Source organism: Clinocottus analis, unplaced genomic scaffold (genome assembly GCF_023055335.1).
Source record: "Clinocottus analis isolate CAN_PGR_092001 unplaced genomic scaffold, fCliAna1.0.p SCAF_196, whole genome shotgun sequence".
NCBI lineage: Eukaryota > Metazoa > Chordata > Actinopteri > Perciformes > Cottidae > Clinocottus > Clinocottus analis.
Window position 1 is genome coordinate 1 of NW_027175927.1, and position 22,953 is coordinate 22,953.

General features: G+C 43.6%; 5 protein-coding genes across 7 annotated transcripts; 1 reads left to right on the forward strand and 4 right to left on the reverse strand.

Annotated features, from left to right (window-relative positions):
* Positions 1-211: 211 nt before the first annotated feature.
* LOC137790078 (cyclic AMP-dependent transcription factor ATF-4-like) lies at positions 212-3,382 on the reverse strand. The gene is made up of 3 exons (XM_068584016.1): positions 3,211-3,382; positions 1,724-2,173; positions 212-1,581 (listed from the first exon to the last, which is right to left on the reverse strand). Exons 2-3 carry the CDS (start codon positions 2,070-2,072, stop codon positions 593-595), a joined length of 1,338 nt encoding a protein of 445 aa, XP_068440117.1. The 5' UTR covers positions 2,073-2,173; positions 3,211-3,382; the 3' UTR covers positions 212-592.
* A 201-nt stretch (positions 3,383-3,583) lies between these two features.
* On the reverse strand, positions 3,584-5,825 carry LOC137790076 (apolipoprotein L6-like). The gene is made up of 6 exons (XM_068584012.1): positions 5,787-5,825; positions 5,518-5,646; positions 5,360-5,434; positions 5,052-5,091; positions 4,777-4,831; positions 3,584-4,470 (listed from the first exon to the last, which is right to left on the reverse strand). Exons 1-6 carry the CDS (start codon positions 5,823-5,825, stop codon positions 3,726-3,728), a joined length of 1,083 nt encoding a protein of 360 aa, XP_068440113.1. The 3' UTR covers positions 3,584-3,725.
* On the forward strand, positions 4,459-15,561 carry LOC137790077 (cathepsin D-like). 2 transcript variants are annotated; one of them, XM_068584015.1, is made up of 9 exons: positions 4,459-4,478; positions 10,827-10,980; positions 11,354-11,477; positions 12,394-12,512; positions 12,631-12,830; positions 12,990-13,112; positions 13,552-13,696; positions 13,876-13,974; positions 14,834-15,561. In XM_068584015.1, exons 2-9 carry the CDS (start codon positions 10,864-10,866, stop codon positions 14,993-14,995), a joined length of 1,089 nt encoding a protein of 362 aa, XP_068440116.1. In that variant the 5' UTR covers positions 4,459-4,478; positions 10,827-10,863; the 3' UTR covers positions 14,996-15,561. The 2 variants fall into 2 exon arrangements, with proteins under 2 accessions (XP_068440116.1, XP_068440114.1); XM_068584013.1 differs by lacking the exon at positions 4,459-4,478 and adding an exon at positions 10,376-10,455.
* Positions 15,562-15,630: 69 nt separating this feature from the next.
* Positions 15,631-19,992, reverse strand: LOC137790079 (mitochondrial dynamics protein MID51). The gene is made up of 4 exons (XM_068584017.1): positions 19,846-19,992; positions 19,527-19,707; positions 18,905-19,176; positions 15,631-18,743 (listed from the first exon to the last, which is right to left on the reverse strand). The coding sequence occupies exons 1-4, from the start codon at positions 19,990-19,992 to the stop codon at positions 17,904-17,906; spliced, it is 1,440 nt and encodes a 479-aa protein (XP_068440118.1). The 3' UTR covers positions 15,631-17,903.
* A 269-nt stretch (positions 19,993-20,261) lies between these two features.
* On the reverse strand, positions 20,262-21,425 carry LOC137790080 (mitochondrial ribosome and complex I assembly factor AltMIEF1-like). 2 transcript variants are annotated; one of them, XM_068584018.1, is made up of 2 exons: positions 21,325-21,425; positions 20,262-20,494 (listed from the first exon to the last, which is right to left on the reverse strand). In XM_068584018.1, the coding sequence occupies exon 2, from the start codon at positions 20,472-20,474 to the stop codon at positions 20,262-20,264; it is 213 nt and encodes a 70-aa protein (XP_068440119.1). In that variant the 5' UTR covers positions 20,475-20,494; positions 21,325-21,425. The 2 variants fall into 2 exon arrangements, with proteins under 2 accessions (XP_068440119.1, XP_068440120.1); XM_068584019.1 differs by lacking the exon at positions 21,325-21,425 and adding an exon at positions 21,030-21,130.
* Positions 21,426-22,953: the final 1,528 nt, after the last annotated feature.

Here is a 22,953-nt window from a genome sequence, read left to right on the forward strand (position 1 = left end):
GAAAACTCTCAGAATCAGGTGATGAACTTGAGCTTTACTGATGTAAACCTGCAATATGATCAGTAGTGTCCATATGCCTTATTAACAAGCATTTATGAAGCTGAATGATTATGTACACTGTAACCTTTAACAGTCTGATGACACTCATGTGTCAAGTGATGCTAATAATATACATCACTGATGGCCCACAAGGACTCACGAAATGACTCACTCCATTTTAAGACTCTTTATTAAGAGATTCATAATACAGATGGCGCAGTTATACTACAATACACAAATCTTAAAATACATCCTACTGGCAGATTACTGAGGTCCAGAGATGGAAAACATTTACATACATAGGAAAAAAATACAAGTTTATATACTGAATGGAAAATACTTCCATATAACCACTCTAAACATGACAAACATTCTATAGTTAATACCAGTGTTTTATATATAAAAGAGGTATTCTGAAAAACATCAGTTTTACTGGATTGTGGATCCAAGACTTGCTGTGTGGACAGAACACATACTTTACTGATACTTGTTTGCATTAAATAAATAAAATCTGCTGAGCCTACTTTCTTCTGCTTTCACACAAGTTTGACCACTAGGGGTCAGCACCGAGACTTTTGCTGGTCCTGGCCTGACACACCTCCTCCATCAGCTCTTTCAGGTACTCGATCTCCCTGGCCAAGGACTCAGCCTTCTCATTGAGCTCCAGGTTCTTCCTCTCCAGCAGACCATGCTCGTCAAGAAGCGTATTCTGCTCGACTCTCTTCTTCTGCCTGTAACGCGTGGCGGCCGTCTTGTTCTGCGCCATCTTCTTCAGTTTCTTAGCCTTCGGAGCCTTCAAAGTAGACCTTGCGTCTCCATCTGCATTTCGGGGGGACTCGACATTGACAGTGGAGGCACTGTGAGATGGTGGGCTAGCTTTGCATGTGGGGTCGGGGTATGATCTGCTTCTGGAGGACTTTGAAGGGGGGGACTGAACGACATGCGACGTGGTGGATACAGTGGTGGTGGTGATCCCGATTTCATCTTTGGGAGCCAGCACAAAGACAATGCTGGTCGGCGAGAGGGAGAGTACAAGCCTCGGGACTTTGGAGACGACAGAAGCTACCACTGGCTTCATCTCACTCTCTGTGACGTCCACTTCACTGCCCAGGTCCAGGGTGTAGGCTGGGGAGGAGGGAGAATCAACCAAAGGGGATGGGGGGTCTGGAGAAGCGGGCTCAGATTTGATTTCCAGCTCCTGTTGCGGCTCAGGGACACACAGGGGAAAGCCGTTATCATCCTGTACCTCAATGCAGGAGTCAGGCTCATCTACCGTGATGACAGAAGGATCTGAGCAGACCAGAGGAGGAGTAGGGGGAGATATACTTAGAGAAGCAGAGGGGAGATTCGAGAGAGTAGGAGTTAAGAGGGAGGGCATTGGGAGGGAGTCGAGCTCCATGGGGCAATCCAGGGAGGCTAGGAGGTCTTCTGGGCAGCTGGGGGACTCCTCAGTAGGACTGCAGGAGCCAATCAGTGAGTCCAGATCAAACTCTGACAGGTCCACCCGCTCGGCCATCCAGTCCAGGTCACCAAACATATCCTCTGTGGAGGAAAATGAGGCAGTTATTAATAAGTTGTCTGTTTCACTGTTTGTCTACACTAAGAGATGGTGCTCAAGTTTCAAATGTGTTACTAGGTGTGCTTCAAAAATTGCTGTTAGATTAGTATTTTACACAGGCATTACCTTTGCTGTCATCTGAGACGGCCGGTCTCAGCTGAGCAGGGTGGCCCAACCAGGGGAGGGAGAGCAGGTCAGACTCCATCCCAGCTTTGTCCCCCTGGAGGACGGCCGGCGGCGAGGGAGGTGGAGAGTAGAAGGGAGGAGGCGAGGAGGAGGAGGACAGTGATGAGGTGAGGGGCGACGCAGGGGAAGCGTCGCCCTCCAGTAAGGTTCCTCCTCCTTTCTGTTGTTCTTCTTGGTCAGGGCGTGAAGTTAAGAAGCTCATGGCGTCAGCCATGGGAGAGGAAGGTCCCCAGAGAAGGGCCTCCATGTCTTCCAGGCCAAACTGTGAGTTTGTCATCATCGTGGTCATAGTGGCTGTTGTTGGTCACAAACAGGGTGTGAGAAGAGGATAGGACAGTTTCGAACTCGTTTATGCTGTATGCAGCAGCAGTGAGGGTTTCCAGGAAGGACCTAAAGATAAGAAAGGGGTAAGAAATGAGAAAGTTTAGGTGAAACTCTAAACATTAGTCTTGTATAAACAGAATTACATTAATAAAGCCTATGAACATATTGATGGTTTAGCCTTTAATTGGTAATGCATACGTAATAACACGTGTGGGTAAATAATAATATAGCCCAGAGCTACAATTAATTGGGTTGCAAGAATTAAAATTGGCCACATCTTAATAGTTTAAACAAGTCAGTCGATTCCAACTAAATTAACATGTGCAGGTTTCTTTCCTTCTTTGACATCACACTGAATATATTTTAGAAGTGGACAAAATGTTTTTATTGACGACAACTATTCAAATTTAGTCAGAAAATAATGGACAGATTAATCCACAATGACGACGAGAGTTACTCTGCACTAATACAACGTCAGTATGAAAATAAGGATTCCGGTCGAGAAAGGCAGCGAAACACTGCCCCCATCACTGCAGTGCACCTCCCAGACGTCACGGTCTCCACCCAGATGCCAGCCTTGTGACTCTGACGTGAGTCTGCGTTCAGACCGGGTCACGGCCCACGTGACGCAGCCGTCCTCCCTCACCATTAACAGACACGCGCTCTGTTCTCAATGCACCGACACGAAGCCGCCATTTTGACACAAAGGAGGAAACTAGCCATTTTCTGACCGCCACGCAAGCACTCATGACACCAACACTGACGGTTAATACAGATGTGGAAACGCGGTCTTGACCAATGAGATTGTCTTTAATTGTCTCGGCACATGTCCAAATGGCACATTGCGTATTGACGGCACGTTTTACGTCAAACCCTGATTTTATAATACAACCCCACGTCATTATATCAAACTAGACGACGTTTCAAAATAAGTAATAATAATAATAATAATAATAATAATAATAATAATAGTAATGTAAATGTCAAACTAATTCAAAATGTGACGTAAAATGATACAGCTTCGTGCTCTCGGCTTAGGGGCGCGCGCCACAGCAGGCCGCGCGCTGTCATTGACAAAATGTGATAAAATAAATAATACTTACGACATGTTTCTGATTTGGAAGTGACTCAGTGCACTGGCTGGATGCACTGTTTTGTTGGCGGCTGGGTCGCGGCGCACTTTTACACTGCCATTTCGACCAACAGAGCGATGTTAGTCAATGATGTTACTTCGTTTGTTGTTCCGCGGAAAAGAAGATGGCGCATGTTATGGCACGGTCTTGATATAGTACAAGCAAGGACCGGACCGGAGGTATCCTTCCGCACTGCCCACAATATCACTCCGCCATTGTTTGTGTTCCGCATTCAGTGCATGCTACTGTTCACTGGTACGAGCACTATTATTTTAATGAAGGGATATTTTCATTAACTCTGTGGCTTTATTCATCGCAATAACTTTAGGAGAACTATAATCTTGAACTTTCTTTAAATAGTAGATCCAAATATAAAAATATATATCATAATATCAAATACAAGTTGTAAATACGGCATATATTCTCCAGTCTCTTTCTCTCCCTCACACACACAAAGCAAGACAAAGTTATTTGTTCTCTTCTTTTCAACCAAACATTTCCCACATATGATTCAGCTGATGCAGTTCTTCCTGCAGATTCTGCGCCAGAAGGCGAACTCGACCCGAAAACTTGCTTTTACTCGACTTCTTCAGCTTCTGCTCATCCTTCTCCTTAAAATACACATCCATTTCCTTCACAAAAGCCAGAAGCAGTCTCTCCGACGACATCCCACGTGTGTGCCCAAGAGAAGTCCCGCTGTTCTTTTTTATGTTATTCTGAAACACAAACTGTGACAGGTGAGCCATCTTCACTGAATCCGGCTGTGCTCCCGCCCTCTGTAACCTGGCAATGTCGTGCCTTTGAAGTTCATTCATCCCATCGAGGATAAAGCCCAGGCAGTGTTCCAGATCGACAATGTTTGCCTTGTAATCATATATAAGTTTCTCAACTGTCATCCTATTCACAAGCTTCTTGTTGGCCTTGGCAGTGTGGGCGCCCATGCCCCCAGCGGACGCCATCATACCAGCACCGATCACTGTCGCAATCAGCGAGGCGCCCAAGGTCGCCGGAGCAAAGGCGATACCCAGGACGGCGGTCATCCCTCCGACAGCACCTGTGGTGCCCCCAGCAATGTCCATGGTTTTGCCCTTCTTCTTCATCTTGTCCAGGCTGTCAGAGATGGAGGCCAACTCTGTGATGATGTTCCGCAGGCTTTCATTGCGTTTCATCATGAGGAGGTTGTAGAGACGCAGGGCCTTTCTTACGTTCATCGCCCTCTCGCTGAACAATCTGCAAAGGTGATAATAAAAACAGGTTATTTATTGGGCGCATACTATTCTGGAATAGTAAAGCCAATTAATGCAATTCAGGTTTCTGTAATATATATATATATATATATATATATATATATATATATATATATATATATATATATATATATATATATATATATATATATATATATATATATATATATATATATATAAAACAGAAAACTGTAGCTATTTGTTTTTTGTTCCCCTCAAGAAAAATTGTAACAGATTTAACGGCACCAAAAGGGCACAGTTTGTGCAGATGGATTTTCTGTGTGGTTACCTGATTTCCTCCTCTATTCTGAGGCCATACATTGATAAAGCCATGAAATCAGATTCTGTTGGAGGGACAGCAAAGAGATGGATTAGCTAAAGGACACTTCGATCCTGCTCTTTATTATTTGGGATGCTCCCTTTTTGCATTATTTATTTATTGCACTTTTTTTTCAAATCAATGAGTACAAATTATTTGGCAGTCAATACAAGAACTTTAAATGCTTCTTTAGGCTTTAAGAAAAAGACACAATATCTATCGAGAAAACAAAATGCTGCACTTACTTGATACTTTTTTCAACCATCTCAACATCCCATTAATGTCCTGAGGAAAACAGGTTATTCTTATCAGAAATCCATCGCATCCGTTTGTTTTTATTCTTTTTATTCTTTTTAACTTTCATTCCTTTATTTTTTTCTTAGACGATGCACTCTTCTGCAAACTCTACATTTGTATTATGCAACAATTGGTTATCATAAATGTATGATTATAATTGTTATACTTCGCCTGGGGAGTTTTTGTCGTAGAGAGATAATACATTTAATTCATGAAACTTTCTTAAACTTAGTATGAAACTGAAAAACAGCTGTACCTCTGCATCCTCACTGGTCTGTTGCTGAGGGGAGTAGTACCCCGTCTGGTAGCGGATTGTTGACTTCCCGAGCGACTGCGAGTGTTTCACAGACACACATTAATGGACCAGAATAGAATTAGAGCAAACCATTGTCTGTGTCGTGATCGACGTCTCACCATCTTATCTCCGTCCTCCGGCAGGACGTCCAGGTAGGGACGATGCTCGATCTCACTGTACACTGTATCCAACAGTTCCTCTGATGAAGGAGGGGGCGGCGGGGTGAAGCACGGTGGTGGCGGCCTGGTCTGTAATAAACAAAGAAAATGTTGTTGTTCATCTACTCCACTGCACAAAGATACAAACACTGCATTTCCCCAGAGTATACTGTTGATACATCAATTATATGTTCTATGACAGAATAACAAAAGCACAATTGTCTCTGTACCTTCTGTGTCTGTTTTTTGGCCCCTGCTGTGGCTCTCATACATACCTGTGTAGGCGAGGTCCCAGACAAAGAGGCAGCACCGCAGAGGGAGGACCGCCCGGATCGAGGCGGAACCGCAGGTCTCTCTGTGCCGTCTGCGGCCTGAAAACCAAAGACGTTCACACGGTGGTTGCACAATGCAGTTGAACAGGACCAAAACGTTGCACGCATTCCAACACGGTTGCTGAGCTTTTGTGCTGTCGATTGGAGATGATTTGACCCCAACTCACAGAAAACACTGAGTCCATAATGCATAACCTTTACCCTGAAATTTACCGTTGTATTACAAGACCCGCAGAGGTCCATCTCTTCTTCAGAGAGAGCTGGTGGGACTGGAGATTGTGACGTTAAGCTGAAGTAGGAATAACTGGATTGCTCACTTTCCTCACTTGAGCTCTAGCCAAGACATTAACAAGACAGAAAAAACACACACAGCAGGTGATGAACACCATATCATATCACATATATGTATAGTTTATATGAGGGGAATGTCAATCCCATTTAGATGTGCCTCAAAAAAAGTCGGGATGAGGTGAAACCCGTCAGCCCTTACCTCCGATTTTAGCCTCACGTTAGGGCCTCTATTGTAAGAGATGGAGGAGGGAGGGGGGCGTTCAGGCCGCGGTGGTGGAAGAGACTGTGTTGTCTCAGTAGGACTCTAGCGGAGAAATTAAGGAGGACGTAAGCTGCATCTCTAGTTATTTCTCGTAATAACACACTTGCAGAAGTCTTTTAAACGAAGAAAATGAAGCTTTTTATTTTGTTTCAAATGTGCCCTCACAGTTGGAAGAGAAATTGCAGCCATGTATTGACTGCCTGCGTCGATTGTGGGTTTCCTGGAGAGCATAGCTTTGCTTAGTGGTGGTCTGGGAGGCCGAGACTTCTTATAGTCTGACGAATGTTTCCCGAGTTCGGCGCTCTGACGACAGAGAGGAATGAAAACAATTAATGCATGCTAATTAATAGGCATTATTATGACTTAATCTTCGTGACAGTATCCACACTCACCACCACATTGGCTGTACTGCCAAGTGTGTCAGCATCGTAAACAGTGTTGTTGTCGTTGGCGTTACACTGGGACTTTGGTTGTATTCTCGACCTGGGACGAGGCACAGGCTTCTTTTTAACCTCTGACGGGCTTTCATCTGTGACAGCCGGCTGAAGAAAAGAAAAAAAACATCAGGGAGGCATCATTTCAAGTAGTGCATGAGAACATAGCTCAATAAAGAGCTCAAAGGAAAAGCGTTAAGTCTCTTACAAGAAGATCAAGCTCAAGGATTTCATTTTTTCTACACATCGAGTATTGCATTCAGAGGAACGGCTTCGAAGAGAAACTGGTGTTTACCACGGGTTCCTCTGGGTCTTCGCAGGCCGACTGTGCGACATCAAAGGAGTTGGTGATAGCGGACTGCATCGGGCCCTGTGTCCTGGCTGGTTCGGGCAGCTACATAGGGTTTAATATTGGTAGAAATAAATTGTCTGATAGTTAAACTGTATAATAGAAAAGTCTGCCAGACATTCAATCATCGGTTTAAGATGGCTACGCATGCACTGTATTGCTGTGATGTCCTTTTCTTCAACTCAAACCTCTCAACACATTAGGATGAATGATTTCAACATATATCCCATTATCATTATATTTATGGTTTTTGATTTCTGTAATAATGAAGAATTAGATTCTGACCCTGGTACCTTCTTCAAGACACAGAACAGACCTAAAGGCTTTTTTAATGTCAGTTGATGTTGTGAATTTGTGCCATGTATTCCCTATATATATATATATATATATATATATATATATATATATATATATATATATATATATATATATATATATATATATATATATATATATATATATATATATTATTACACCTTTCAAGCCTTTAAGGAAGTAATCATATTCACTGTGACCTTTTTTAATTAGTACTGTGTAAGTATGTGATGAGATCCAAGCTCTGTCTATCGGCCAAATAGAGAAATATGTTTGCGATGCATTGTAAAAACAAATCTGTGCCCACACCCACACGGTAACTCCACCTGCATTGTAATGGTTGCTTCTCTTTGTTGACTATGAACCTTTCAATAGACACAAAGTCTGTTTGAAACATTTGGGCTTTTCTGACTAAAAGCGTCTTATTAGTACGACTGTTGGACAGTTGTTTGAGCAGCAGGACTGCAGCGCTGTCATGTTTTCATAAATTCATACCATCCAGTCATTTAATGTCACTGGATAATAATTTGCAGTCTATTATTGTAACATCAATAGAAGCATGATTAATGTGTCACTAATGTTGCAGCTGGTAAATATGGGGCTTATTTCAACTACTTTATACAGTGCCGGGTAATTTAATCCTTAAAAATACATCAGAACTGACAAGTGGATTAATATTTTAAAAATATTATACAATACCTCAAAGTTGAACTTAGTTACATTCCACCACTGCATGCATCTCACATTCACGATATTACTTACTTAGATGTTTCTGAAGCTCCGTACTGAATGAACCCTCCTAAGTTTGCGTCTGTCCTTTTGGCACAGCCCTTTAATAAAAGACATATATGACGATTCCTAAACAACAGAAAGAGCTGATTCTTACCATCATGTTTATCAGTTACCGGGTCTCTTCATTTCACTGTTGCGTTTGATCCTTTAGCTACGGATCCCCTAAGAAATGACCAAACGATTGCTCCATGGCTGTCGTCCTGTCGAAAGCTGTGATTTTCCTGCAGCGTCAAAGCAGAGAAAAGCACAGGTGGTTTACCCCCTTTTTTTTTGCAAAAAACTTCTCTACGGACACAAACTCGTCAGATGTGAGGATATGCCTAGACTTACAGCCATGACCTGGCTCATCCTCACGATGCCTATTACCACTAAATGCAAACACCACCCGTAGCTCAAAGATAACCCTGAAGTTTACCTTCTGGGGAACTTGCCTTTCTGAACGGCTCAAAGTCTGGTTGATGAGGATAGCCGACGTGTGTCGATTAATTCTGCATATGCCAGTCTTAATGTCAAAGTGTTTGTGGTTTCTCTGTAGGAAAACTTTTAAACTTGTTCAACAGGCAAAGGGAGTGTCTGTTTTGTGACCTGCTCTGCGAATGCTTGCAGGTTTTGTCACAAGCCTCTGTCACACAGACCAGCGTGTTGAGTGGTGCCGTGGATGACTCATCCTGAATCGGTATTTGCTGTCATAACTGCATGTTACAGAGTGACATATTTAGTTTGATCTCAAATAAAGACATTTTAACCCTCTGGCCCCTAGAAGTAGTTTTTAGTCATCGACACTGTGGGAATTTTGCTTTTTTTCCCCCCAAAAGTTAGATGAGGAGATTGATACCACTCTTGTGGCTGCATGGTGAATGTGCAGTTGGAGCCAGCAGAGGGTTAGCTTAGCTTAGCATGAAGAAAGGCAATAAAAGCCCCTTGCACACTTGCACTATGTATATATATATGTGTGTCTCTCTCTCTCTCTCTCTCTCTCTCTCTCTCTCTCTCTCTCTCTCTCTCTATATATATATATATATATATATATATATATATATATAGACACACACACACATATATATATATATATATATATATATATATATATATATATATATATATATATAGACACACACACACACATAGAATGTAAATACCTGTTTATACTGTCAATACTGTCTATCATATTATCATCACACTGCACTGCACCTTAAGTGGTTCTTTTGCACTCTGGACAGATGCAAACTACATTTCGTTGTCACAGTACTTGTACTATGTGCAATGACAATAAAGTTGAATCTGAATCTTTTGGCATGCACCAATGGTCACCTGCCAGATTGAACCATGCACCAAAAAACAGTGTTTTTCAAACTGGTGACATGAAGGTTGTCTAACAAGTTTCAACAAAATATGCCATTGGGTTGCATAGGATCTGTAATTTGTATGTTTTTTTTCATGTTATATACTGTAGTGTGTAAACCACAATTGTATAATCTGTTTATTCCAAGGTCCACTTGTAATGGAATTACAATCCTAAACCACTGAAGTGCTTCTTTCATTAAATTAGCAGCGGTGGCATTGTCATTCATTAGGCTTCTCAAACCCAAGAAATTCTTCACCAGAACAATTTAGCAGAGGCCAACAGCAGAAACTTCTTTACTTATCTGTATAGGATTTAGTCTGTGTGGTGAGAGGTTTATCGATTCTCTGTGGAAAGGTGTTCAGTGAACTGTTGGAACCTTTTCTATGATATTTCCTCAGCTGCAGTTTCTAACACAATGTGCCAGTATGTGCCCTATCCGTCTTTTCACCGTCAACTCGTGACCCCTCGAGCCCCGGCAGGCCGGCTTCTAATGCAGCATGATGGCCATCTTCTTCCGCCAATAGGAGCGCCTCACTGATTATTTTCCTCCAATCATTGCGCCACATACAGAGGGGGCGGGGCCAATTAAACGCAGACGTTGCCGGGGCGCGTTCACATAGCGTCCCGCCTCGGTTGAAACGGCCGCCTGCGTGTGTGCGCCCGTTAGTTTTAGAAACGTTACAAAAGTTTACTCTTCCTCCGAGGACAGACATGACACGGCTGTGGATAATAAGTATCATCGCGGCGCTGCTCATAGCACACAGCGCCGCCATATTCAGGTAAATACTTCTTAACCAGCAACAATTAAGTGCAGCTAATATTAATGTTACATTACAGCGTGTAGGTTACATTATAGCGACAGGCAGGTGGTCCTTGTTGAATGAGAGTTAACGTATGTGCGCGCGCGCGTGATAACTTCCTTGTTTTGTTCTCTGGTAGCTTTTGCCCAACGTGTTTCCAATTAGCGTTATGTTATGTAAGTATTTACTATTTACCTGCGACAATGAGTTCCCGGTGCACGTAAAAACGACGTCGGCTCGACAGACTTACAAACTTCGCATGAAAGTAAACGCGCGCGCTCTAGCAGGAAGTCGTCTTTTGGGCCGCGCGTGAGAACACTTTATTAAATACCTGCGTTATCTCGCTGCAGAGTGCCGCTGCACAGGACCAGAAGCCTGCGCCGCCTGATGAGCGACAACGGGATGTCCGTGGAGGAGCTGCGGGCTTTAGCGAGGAGCTCCGGGGCGCCGGACAGCTCCCCGCCCGTCCAACTGCCCGTGGAGAGCCTGACCAACTTCATGGATGTACGCATGACACTTCAACTAGCAGTTAAAGCCCGAAACAAAAGCCACCTTCCCCCGCTGATGTCAGCGTAAAACTCCCCGAGGTTGATAGTGAGCGAGGGGGAATGATGACGTAGTTATTAGATGTGGACATTCAAGGTGTCAAAGGTTGCTGTTTTGTTGCCTCTGACTAACAATAACAGAGTGGACAACAGATCAAATACTTATTGTAGTCACACCTGTGCACTTAATCTGTCTTCTGATGCCGATGTTGTGGTGCATGGTCTCACAGCAGGTGTGTGTGTGTGTATGTGTGTGTGTGTGTGTGTGTGTGTGTGTGTGTGTGTGTGTATGTGTGTGTGTGTGTGTGTGTGTGTGTGTGTGTGTGTCCCAGGCCCAGTACTATGGGAGGATCAGCATTGGCACCCCTCCGCAGGACTTCACAGTGCTGTTTGACACCGGCTCCTCCAACCTCTGGGTGCCCTCCATCCACTGCTCTGTCTTTGACGTGGCCTGCTGTGAGTGACTCGTCTATATGCGTATCTGTTGGCCACTTTCTGGGACTAAAAGTGGCAGGAAGTGGCTTTTTATTCGTTTTTTTGAATTTGCTTTTAAAATTGGAAGTTTCCGTGTAACATTTTAGCTGTATCTTGCGGCTGTCGTCTCTGTTACCTGTTACGGTTATCCTCAGAAATGTAAAACTAACTTGACTCAGCACATCAGCGTTCTGGCACAAATGTGGTCTCGGTGCAATGCAGTGTGTAACATTACAAAGTACAGTCTATTGACTGGTTCACAAACATAACTTAGTTTCCCTAAAATGAAAACAGGATGTAAAACCAAACCTTGACCTTTTGGAATGAAATGTCTTTTAACAATATGAAAGAAAATACTTTCATTGTTGCAGATCACTTTAATTTATCATTGGCGCTGTTCAAGGTATGTAGATAAACTTTTGAATGCGGGGCGTGATAGGGGACAGAATCAATGAAGGGGACATGTGTAGGAAGTGAGTAAAAATTGTTGAGTCTCCTAATTATAATTAACGGCATAGCTTATAGCTAAATTGATTATTTGGTGTAAGAAGTAGATGTCCAGTAAACCACTTTAAACACTCTAATATTGATAAATCACTGTAACAACAAATAAAAGTAAAAGGCCCCCACTCCTTCCCTAGGGCCCCCAAAGACACTCTCTCTTTGTAGTTTTTTTTTTCTTTGCAGTAGTTTTGCATCTCCTTGTCGTCATTTGATGTCTTTTTCTGATACTACCAAGCAGACTACCTTGCATGGTTCAGTCAGGTGGGGGAGAGGGAGGCTGGTGTCGCCCCTCTGGTTCTGCTTTCTAACTGTTAACAGCGTACTATCAAACTTTGTGTAGCAAATCCATAAGCGCGGTATGATATCATTTTGATGGGTTGTCCTCTCTCGTTAGGGCTCCATCATCGCTACAACTCGAAAAAGTCGAGCACATTCGTGAAGAACGGCACGGCCTTCTCCATCCGGTATGGCCGAGGCAGCTTGTCTGGCTTCATCAGCGGAGACACTGTCTCCGTGAGTTAGAAAGACACATGAGCTTGTTTAACTGCATTCCTCAATTTTGGTGGTCATGCCATTCCTATTATTTCCTAATATATTTTTTCTCTGTTCCCATCGATGCCTCTCCTTGCAGATTGCAGGCTTGCCGGTTGCTGGGCAGCAGTTTGGGGAAGCAGTGAAGCAGCCTGGCATCACGTTTGCAGTGGCCCGGTTCGACGGGGTCTTGGGCATGGCCTACCCCTCCATATCAGTAGCAAACGTCACCCCGGTGTTCGACACGGCCATGGCTGCCAAGCTGCTGCCCCAGAACATTTTCTCTTTCTACATAAGCAGGTTGGTGTCTTGACTTGAAGCAGCATAGAAGAACCAGCGGGAATGATATTCATAATAAAAATGATTCTAATCAGTCAGCCGGAGAATCGCTGCCTTCTGATTTTGGTTGAACTGTTGGTCAGAGGAACCTTTGTGTTATGTCTGTCCACCGTCTCTTAGAGACACAACAGCAGCTGTTGGAGGAGAGCTGATGCTGGGAGGGACCGACCCTCAGTACTACACCGGAGACCTGCACTATGTCAATGTGACACGAAAGGCCTACTGGCAGATCAAGATGAGCGGGTGAGAAAGAACCCTGATGGCTATTATTATCTTTATTAGTATTATTTCTGGTGGGAAGTGGAATAAAGAAGTCAAGGTCAGCTCACTTCCTGTTCTGTGTTGGTCATTACCTCAGTACCTTGTAACTGAAATGGTTTTCTAACTGGGAGCCTCCTCACTTAAAGCATGACTTGTGAATGAGTCAGAGGGCTCTCAAAACACTGAACCATTCCAGGACACATATCTCACAATCCTTAATGTCCTAATACTTTTCTCTTGCAGTCATGAAGTGGGGCTTGCATAAGTTTGTTTATTTATCGTTAAAACTAAATTGGATCTTTTTGGATGGTGTCAAATCCTACTCTAGTTTAAACGAGTCCTAAAAGCTACACAGCAGCATATTTCTTGGCGGGTGTCTGAAATAACTGATACTTCATGTCCCCTCTGCCCCACCCTGCAGAGTTAATGTTGGCAACCAGCTGACTCTCTGCAAAGCCGGTTGCCAGGCTATTGTCGACACGGGAACGTCCTTAATTGTAGGGCCCGTGGAGGAAGTCAGGGCGCTGCACAAAGCCATCGGAGCGCTGCCCCTGCTGATGGGAGAGGTAGAGTTGCGACACATGTGAAAACAAAGATATTTGCTAGAGCACGTGGTGCCCTGAAGGTGCACTCTGCTATCCCAGCAGTAACTTTTGAAACCTTCCAATGAGCACTGGCTCACTTTGGGTCTGTCCCTTTCGGTCTTTTGAGATCCTTACAGCACGTTCTTCTCCCTCTGCTCTAGTACTGGATCGACTGCAAGAAGATCCCATCCCTCCCCACCGTCTCCTTCAACATTGGAGGGAAGATGTTCAACCTGACCGGAGAGGATTATATCATGAAGGTAGAGTCACACACAAGCTTTGGGGTGGAATATAGTTTCATTCCCAGTTGTCCAATGACAGACATAACTGGGGCTGTTTGTGTACACTGATGGTATCTCGGCTGTGTGATTTGTATACAAAATCTGACTGAATAAAACTTGAAGGGTTTTGTCAAATTTGGAATAGTTTTGTCACTCAATCCGTCTGAATATTTTTTATTTTTGTCAACAAATTCCAAAGCCAACAATGTGTTCATTGATCCTTTATTTTACAACAAGCAAAGGCCTAGTGCTTAGTCATCTGTGCCATAGACCGCCTCTGTTATTGTATTATAAAATACATTGATGAGTCACAGCACGGTGGTCCTTACGTGGTGAACATGGGCGTTAGACTTTATTACGAGTAAATTCAACAGACGCTGCTCCGGCGGTGTCGATGCTAGCGCACAAATCTGGCGCTAAAATGAGTGTTTTAAGGCATGGGCTTGAAGTATTGGTCTGCATTATCTCCTCTGTATTGAAATGTTCAGACAAAACCTCACATTTAGATTGTACAAGTGTACTATATAACTTGAGTTTGTCTTGACTAGGTTGGCATCTAAATCCTAAGGAGAATTTGTCCATGTGAAGATTTAAAAAAACTAATTGTCCCGACTACATGCTGAAGTGACCCCTTAGTGTTAGTTCAGCCAAAGCTACTTCTATATGGCCAGTGTGAAGAGGAGCAACAACTCTCTCAGTGCACACATGAACATGAGAGTACTGTATTGACTTAGGTTAAACATGCGGCCTAATCTTTTTAAAATAATTTTTGTAAACCTGAATCCAAACTTGCTTTATTAATCTTCTGCTGAAAATGTCTCTCTCCTATTTGATGCAGGAGTCTCAGAAGGGTGTATCAATCTGCCTGTCGGGCTTCATGGCCATGGATATCCCGCCTCCGGCCGGGCCCCTGTGGATCCTGGGGGATGTATTCATCGGGAAGTACTACACAGTGTTCGACAGGGCCGCAGACCGCGTGGGGTTCGCCCCGGCCAAGTAGACGGCGGAGCGCTGTGTGAAATATGACACATTTCTCGCGGTATTTGCTTTTTAGAGGTCGCAACCAAGCAAAGCTAAAATTCATTATAGTTGTCCCGTTATTTTCATTTGCAGCGATAAAAAGCCATTGTGTGTCACCGCAGGACCTGGCTTGCCACATAAATATCTCACATGTGCTTGCAATAATGAGGTTATCATGACAATATGGCTTCTGATGACCAAGTATGGATGCTCCATTAATATCCATCTGCACACATTTAGTGAGGAGGCCAGATGTTTTGTTCAACTGAACGCTGATTGCTAAACTGTTTATTTCACTCTGTGAAGCCGCTTTACAGTTTGAGCTTCATCCAGATGGCAGTTTTTATTTAGAACTTTGCATTTGTGTCGTTTACTTTTTGTAATGTAGATGCTTGGAAAGAAGAAGTGCAACTTAAGCGTTGGGGTGGAATTTAGTTTCATTTGACAAATGTTATAACTGGGGCTGTCTGTGTACACTGATGGTATCTCAGCTGTGTGAATGGTTTACCAAATCAGACTGAATAAAACTTGAAGGGTTTTTTCAAATTTGGAATATTTTTGTCACTCAATCCATAGAAGAAAAACAAGCACAGATAAACCTACAGAATGTAACTTTAAACATTTAATGAAGTATACAAAGTGCTGCAAGGTTCAACTCCAGAGCTGAACTAAAATTTAAAAAAAGCTGGGGGGAAATACATAACATGCAACAAAGAATATGGCTAGTATGAACTCCACAAGGTAGAGGTAGTGATCTACTTTGGGTTTTACAATATTACAAATGTGGCACAGTCGATCTCCATTCAGCCCCAGCAGCGATTTGTAGCATAAACAAAGACCTACTGCGGCTTCACTTTGAATCATTACATCCAGAACAAAGCACTTAATGAATCACATGAAGTGATGCTTTACACAAAGAATTGATGCAAATAAATAGTCTGCTCTTATTTTTGGTTACAAATGTACAATTAATACAAAAATAGTCAACAGTTTGTCCGTTATTATCTGGATGATTATCGTTCACGATGGGACTATAAACGACCCAGAATCCTCCGTATCGTACGCTATACAAACTAGGGACCAGGGGAGGGACACACTTGCTCCATATCTCTGCATTTAATTTATCATTCTAAGGCTAAAAGTGAGATCAAAAAGCAACCATGTGGTTATATCTTGGACAACATGTTTCAGGGCATTCATTTGAACAGACAAACTGACCCAGCATCAGAAACCTCGGCCATCAAAGCTGCTTTTATGTAACCGTGGATCTGAGAGTCGATCCCTCAATCAGATCATGATCACCGAGAGGGTTAGCACCTGTAATCTATTAATAATACACTTAGACCCGCTGGTTGTGATCTTCACCACAGCTCATACTGTTGGTGCCAAACACTTCCTGTTCAGGGCCACAACTGACCAGGAGCATGTCCTGTGTTTCCTGGTGTTCGCTTACTGCTCTAATCCAGCTCTAGCTACCTGCTCCAGACAGACTGGGCACCTGTACATTAATCATTGAAATGTGAACGGAGAGATAGAAAACTACCGGGTACAAGGCTCTTACTGCAACCAGGCCAGGGAGTTAATGAGAGGAATTCACCAAATGATGAACGTCATTACTGCGTTTACAGCTGTGCGCCGTTGGTCTCAAACTGCAGAGAGACAGACGCTGAAACACTGAAGTGAGGATCTGAACTAAAATTTGAATTAAAGCAAAAACCGTTAGAAGCACTTTCAGAATGTCCTGAGACATATTTGACAAAAGTACTAATATTTGACAATGCAAAACAACCTATGATGAATGTTGCTTTTTTCCTTAAGATAAAGCATATTAGACCCGTGCACCAACGCACATGTGAGACTGAAGAAGAAACCTCCTTTTCATAACAAAGAGCAGCTCTGTATTAGACGGACAGTCACACAAAAACCTTTTCTGTTCTCGCCAAAATAAGTGAGCGAGAAGCCGAAGCCACTGTGCTGCTCAAATTTTATGACCACCGACGCATCGGACGTTTGACATTTAAATAAATAAGACGTTCCGAATTTTGCATCCGATTCATAGTTGAATGGTGGAAAATGGTACAAATAGACAAAGCTCATTGTATATTCAATGGTTTGAGTTCTAGATTAGGTCGATAACACATGCAAGCCGCACACAATCCAATTCAAAGGTTTCTGGAAACATAGAAAGCACACATTTTGAACACAGCCACTGTATTAATGAAGTTATTCAAACACCTTGATTTCAAACCGAACTCAGACCATGAGCGGTATTTCATATTATGTGTGGCAACAAAAAGGAGCATGAAAAGACGGTGTACTTCTCTCTTTGGGCTTCAATTTATTAGCTTTTTGGGTTGGCATACACACAATCAACGTCACACTCCATCCCTCGACATAGTGGCTTAGACCCGTCTCAAAATGGAGTAAACGACATTTAACTGCATTGGGCAATGGACCCGTCTGTCCTCCAGACCCTCTCCAACAGGTTCAAAAGAGCTCAAACATTTTGCTATGGACCGACCAATGCAGCGTGCCATACCTCCATCCCAATTCATTAGAACCAAACCGTCTACTCTGAACTTCATTAATACAACGGCTATAGTGAGAGCCATGAACTCCAATGGGCCTTCACGTTCAGAAAGATTAAAATAGTATTTGCATGATCACCCCACAGACAGCTTTTATGTCAAGGATCTCAAGACGAAGTAACTGCTACGCTGTGTCGAACTTTCTCGCTGATGGCAGACTGAAGAGACCATGGCTGAGTCCATGCTGTTGTTTTTTTCTCCCAGGAACCTTATTATGGCTTGAGGTCCCCATTGCCCACAAAACAGCGGTTGACGAGTCGAGGCCCCGTTGCTGTGTCGAGACGTTCTTGTACGAGGTCGTCAGGGATGGGGCGGCTGGGCCGCAGCAGTTCTCAGCAGCTCCTCGGGTTCTGAGAGGGCGCTGTAGAGCGTGTACCCCAGCTCGTCCACTTCCAGTTCAGTCAGCTCACAGAATAAGTTGACTTTAGGGCTGAGGGCACACGGCAGCCTCCCTGCCTCTAAATGTCCCACTAGTGATCGCTGCAGCTGCAGGAACCGGTCGGCCAGTGCCTCGTGGGTCCAGTCGCCTTCTTTTTCGCAAAGCAACAAGATGGAGTTGGTGAGCTGGCTGGCGTTGAGGCGGTTTAGTGCAGGGTTGAGCTTGCACACGGCCTTTGCCAGCTTCAGGCAGGTGCATCGGCAGCCTCCGTCCTCCTGGTCCAGAGCCCTGAGTCGTGCCGTCTCAGCCACGCGGAAGCTCTGCCGCCACAGGTTTTCATGCCGCTCTGCGGCAAGTCGGTGTGGTTTAGCGATCAGCGAGGTTCCGTCCTCCATCACAAGCAGCGGTAGGAAGTCTACGTACAATTTCCGGTCCGTCTCATACTGCACCTCCAGGGTCAGTGTTTCTGAGGGAACCACAGGACGAATGATGTAGTCGAGGACACTCCCGATAGCTGGCCAGTTGATAGAGCCAGCCACGAGCTTGTCAAAGACCTCAAGGACTGATTTAGGGGAGAGGTAGCCTCCGACCATGCAGCGGTCCCAGTAGCTGCTGTTCCGTGGGAAATACTCCAAATTCTCCCTGCGGATGAGCCAGAAACCTGGAACATTCATGATGGTGTCCTCCCCGGGGATGGACGACCACAGGTTCTTCTCCAAGATGAGAGGCACCATGAGCTGGGCGTGGTCTGCTGTTACCACCTAAATAATAGAAGGTGATAAAATGAAGAAAAGCATGGCTGGCCGAAGACGTTCACAAACCAAATACTTTCTCAAATTAATGGTGATGGACGTGAGACGGTGATGGTTAAAATGAAGACTACCTTTGTCTAAAAGTAGGTCAAATGTGAGTAACCTCTTACCTGCAGGTCATCATACAGACTCCCACTCAGGTACATCTCTCTGAGAGGCATGTCAGGCAGCTTGGCATGAAGGAACACTCTGAGCTCGGCACAGATGTCCAGCGCTGCTCTCCTTGCCAAAGCCTGCTCCGCAGAAGGGATGTTAACATTATTTTGGTAGAACTCCCACAGATGTTCCTGCAGGGACAGACGCATTCGGGCCCGCTGCAGGTCTGACTGAGTGGCGCCACTGCCTCCAACAGCAGCTCGACCCACGGCCATACGCAGACAGTCTGAGGAGAATAGAAACAATTAAAGGTTTGAAAAAAAAGAGGTCGTGAGCAAAGACACAAGGCACGGGTTTGCTTTAAAATTATGAATCTAGAAATACTACATTTTACTTCTACAGTATAACAATAAAAAAGGTTCAACTACATCCAATCAAACTAACATAAAACAGCTGACTGACTAACAACTGCACTACAGGAAGTAAACACCCACTGTAAAGGAAGAGCAAGAATCCTCCAGATAGGCTGACTGTCAACAAATAAAAGGCCAGCCGGCTGAAAGTCTAAACCACAAAATAGGCAGATCAATCCTGCATAATACAACATGGAAAGAAAAAGAAAAAAAAGTTCCTTACCTGGTTCAAAAGCATGTGAGGAAGTAGGCAGAGTCTGCAGAGACCTGCTAACTGTGGACTTCATGTCATGGTTCAGTACCCGTGGTGACGAACCCATCCAGGCAGGCTCCTCCCAGCTTCTCTTTCCCGTCGGCTCGATATTTGTGGGGCTGGTGGGAGCACTTATGGCACGGTCGTACATCTGCACAACAGAGAGATACGAGCACACCGTTCACGTTGGTTTGGATGCTGACGCGAGAGCATTGTATGCCCTTCATTAGACACGCTAGTGAAAGGTTGGAAAGAAATAAAGACTGGGGATAAATCGCCTCTCACTTACTCTTTTGACAGCAAGCGTTGCAATGCCGAGCATAGCTGCTCCTCCCACTCCCAGCACTAGCTTGGCATTGGAAAGCATGAAGTCAATGGCTGTGCCAATCCCATTGTCATCTTTCTTCCCTTTGCGGTCTCCATTCACCCCCGCCATCCTACCGCTGAAAGCAAAGGAGACAAAGACTGAGAGTGAGACAGAAGGGCTTTTTTTCTCTCTTGTCAACATGTTTTTACTCATCACCTGTGATCTTTGTCCTATCCTACAAAACAGAACTGTCCAGCATCCTCCACAACAAATGTCTAAATATTAACAATGTCTCTGCTCCCATGAAGAGTATTTTCTTATCTGGAAACCCACCTGGGCGATGCACCTCCAGATGACCTTGAACCCACCCGCAGATGACCCCCACAGCCTTTTCCCCCCTACATAAGCCCACCCAATCGACTGTTGAGGAAGAACTGGCCCCTCCTCAGTGCGTCCTCCTTGTCTTCGGGTATCGTCAGGGGTTGGCAGCGGCGAAACTCTCGAGCCACGGCACGGCGATAGTAATTGCGGTCAGTGTGCTGAAGTTGACGCCCTGCGCGGAGCAGCGCCCGGTACAGCTCCAGCACAGCACTGCGAGACCAGCCGCCCATTAGAGACTACACCCTGGCTCCTGGGGAAAGGGAAGAAGACGTTACGGATGGAGGAAAGTTAGCAAAGCTTCATTAGGATGACGCAGCTACCTTATCTACAAGGTTTCAAAAGGTCACATGGGCCATAGATTCTGGTCTTCGTGCTGAAACCATCATCATCAAAGGTCTACCGGGTTCAAAGTGAACGTGGACTCACAGAAGTGTCAATACAGAGAGGAGTTTGCTGCTGGAGAGATTCATTTGCTAACGGTTTACGCATTGCACTAAGAAATCTTTTTTTATTTAAAGATGTTAACTTTCACTCTTGATTGTTATCACTCTGTTCTCAATAATAGTATTTTAGGAGACAAAAAGCAATACATTATCCTAAAGTTCATTCATGACTAATGCAGCAAATATTTGTGTTCAATCCGCCTCTGCCTTGGAGGAAGCAGGTAAAATATTAAAATACACATTTAGGAGCAAGCCTCCTCTTAATGGGTAAACACTACCTGCGTCCAGCTGGTCTGTTGGACGCAGGCTGGGTCGCGTTATAAAAACCACGTAGCTTCTCACCGTGGCTCTCCGTCTTATTACCAACGCGACCATGAGCTCTGCCCACCGGGAAACGGCGGCGTGTGTAATCTCCCGAGGTTACTGTGTCTTCAGAAAATGTCTGTCTGGACGGAGAGTCACACGTCAGGCTCGCTCTTGATTCGCATGTTAGCTTAACAGGCTAACTAGCCGCTAGGCTAGGGAGGCGCTGACCTTACCGTCAGCCCGCCCGAGACACGAGACAGGATCCCGGGACACGCGCGGACGATGAAGAGGGAAGCAGTAACACGAAGCACGCGAAGCAAAACACACTCACCTTTCAGGAATGAGAGCTAAGAGGAAGTATGTAGCTTCAGACAGAGGTAGGGCTAATCTCAAGCCGGGGGTCAGATTCGACAGTGACAACCGGAAACAAATAGCTACCACTCAAGTACTACATCCGGGTTGTTTCAATGCGTCGCTATACATTTTAGAATGAGATATAATTGATGAATTATTACTATATTCTTGATGAATTATCTGTTTGCTGAATATGATAGATTTTACATAAAGCATTTAATAATTAGGAATTTTAAAAAATCATGTCTGTGTGTCTCCATGTATCATTGACCTTAAATGACATAATAATTACTATTATTACAGCAAGTAAATTACAACAGATTAACACTCTATGACAGATGGATGGATGTGTATAAACTTTATTTATCCCCAAAGGGAAATTTGTTGTTAAAGTAGCAACTTACAGACACACAAATAAAATAACAGGGATAAAAGATATACAGCAGACATACATCTTAGAGATCGTAGAGAGTATTAATTTAGGAAATTCCATTTAAACAATAGAGAAAGTGCAAAAATGCAAAGTATGTGTAGTGTATTGTATATGAAGTGTATATAAACATGAATATGTACAATGGATAACAAACAGCAAAAGCGAATTGATATTGATTAATTAATTTACAGAGGATCTGGCCTGAGGTGACTTATTGTAAAGTCTTATTGTCGTGGGCAGGATTGTTTTCCTGTAATGGTCCTTGTGACGTGTGAGCTACACAACTGAGCATCCTGCACAGTTGTTCTATTTTAACCACACAAATGTTGCCAGATGGCGTGACTGTTCGGATGTCATAGATGGTTTCTACTATGCCACGACTCCACAACTTTGAAGATTGATACAGAGTTCTACCACGTTCATCTTATTGTTCAGACATGCAACTGTGACTTGTAGAATGATAATGACCAATTAGATCTGTAGTCATTTTAAAGAATTACTTTGAAATGCAATTGTTTAATCTCTGACAGACCAGCATCCATTAGTTTGGGTGTGGTCAGTGATTAGTGAAAGATTAACTTGTTGTCTTTGAAATCTGGTGTCAAGAAACAATTATGTTTTTTTTTTTAGAAATGTAACACAAACCTGTCATTCATTATCATCAAATTAAGGAAACAGGTCCTATTGACCATGTAAGTAATACATCCAGATGGTAGATGCAAAAGTCATCATTAAAAAGAGGAATGAAACATGATCCATATGATTTTCACATAAATTCTTTATATACAAAGACTGTTATAAATCAATACAAATAAACGGATTGCATTAACAATGGTACATAATTTAAGGACTGAAACAAAAGAACGTCTTTTGTGTTATCGATATATAGTTATATGCTTATTTACTTACTACAACCCCAAATTCAATTCCACTAATACATCAATTTTCTTAAACATTTAATGTTGAAGGATACAAAGTTTAAATAGGATGAAGGACTGTTGGAAGTTTTTCTAAGGAATGGACAACACAAGAAATATCACTGGTGATGATTAGACACTCAAAGCTGGATGAAAGTCTTCAAAAATGGTTATTTAGACATTTCATGATTAAAATCCACATTGTATATTGGTCGTGGTCAAGTGTATAACATCGAAGGGCCTGTAGACTTACTTT

Bases quoted from the DNA above. Each gene is read 5' to 3' on its own strand.
- LOC137790078 (XM_068584016.1), bottom strand. From the start codon at position 2,072: ATGACCACGATGATGACAAACTCACAGTTTGGCCTGGAAGACATGGAG. The intron at 1,582-1,723 runs GTAATGCCTGTG...TTTCCTCCACAG, and splicing joins CGTCTCAGATGACAGCAAAG to AGGATATGTTTGGTGACCTG.
- LOC137790076 (XM_068584012.1), bottom strand. From the start codon at position 5,825: ATGAGAGCCACAGCAGGGGCCAAAAAACAGACACAGAAG. The intron at 5,435-5,517 runs GTGAGACGTCGA...AAACACTCGCAG, and splicing joins CGGAGGACGGAGATAAGATG to TCGCTCGGGAAGTCAACAAT. The intron at 5,092-5,359 runs GTACAGCTGTTT...TGTTTTCCTCAG, and splicing joins AGACCAGTGAGGATGCAGAG to GACATTAATGGGATGTTGAG.
- LOC137790077 (XM_068584013.1), top strand. From the start codon at position 10,388: ATGACACGGCTGTGGATAATAAGTATCATCGCGGCGCTGCTCATAGCA. The intron at 13,113-13,551 runs GTGAGAAAGAAC...CCCACCCTGCAG, and splicing joins TGGCAGATCAAGATGAGCGG to AGTTAATGTTGGCAACCAGC. The intron at 13,697-13,875 runs GTAGAGTTGCGA...CCTCTGCTCTAG, and splicing joins TGCCCCTGCTGATGGGAGAG to TACTGGATCGACTGCAAGAA.
- LOC137790079 (XM_068584017.1), bottom strand. From the start codon at position 19,992: ATGGCGGGGGTGAATGGAGACCGCAAAGGGAAGAAAGATGACAATGGG. The intron at 19,708-19,845 runs GTAAGTGAGAGG...TCTGTTGTGCAG, and splicing joins CAACGCTTGCTGTCAAAAGA to ATGTACGACCGTGCCATAAG. The intron at 18,744-18,904 runs GTAAGAGGTTAC...TCTATTATTTAG, and splicing joins GTCTGTATGATGACCTGCAG to GTGGTAACAGCAGACCACGC.
- LOC137790080 (XM_068584018.1), bottom strand. From the start codon at position 20,474: ATGGGCGGCTGGTCTCGCAGTGCTGTGCTGGAGCTGTACCGGGCGCTG.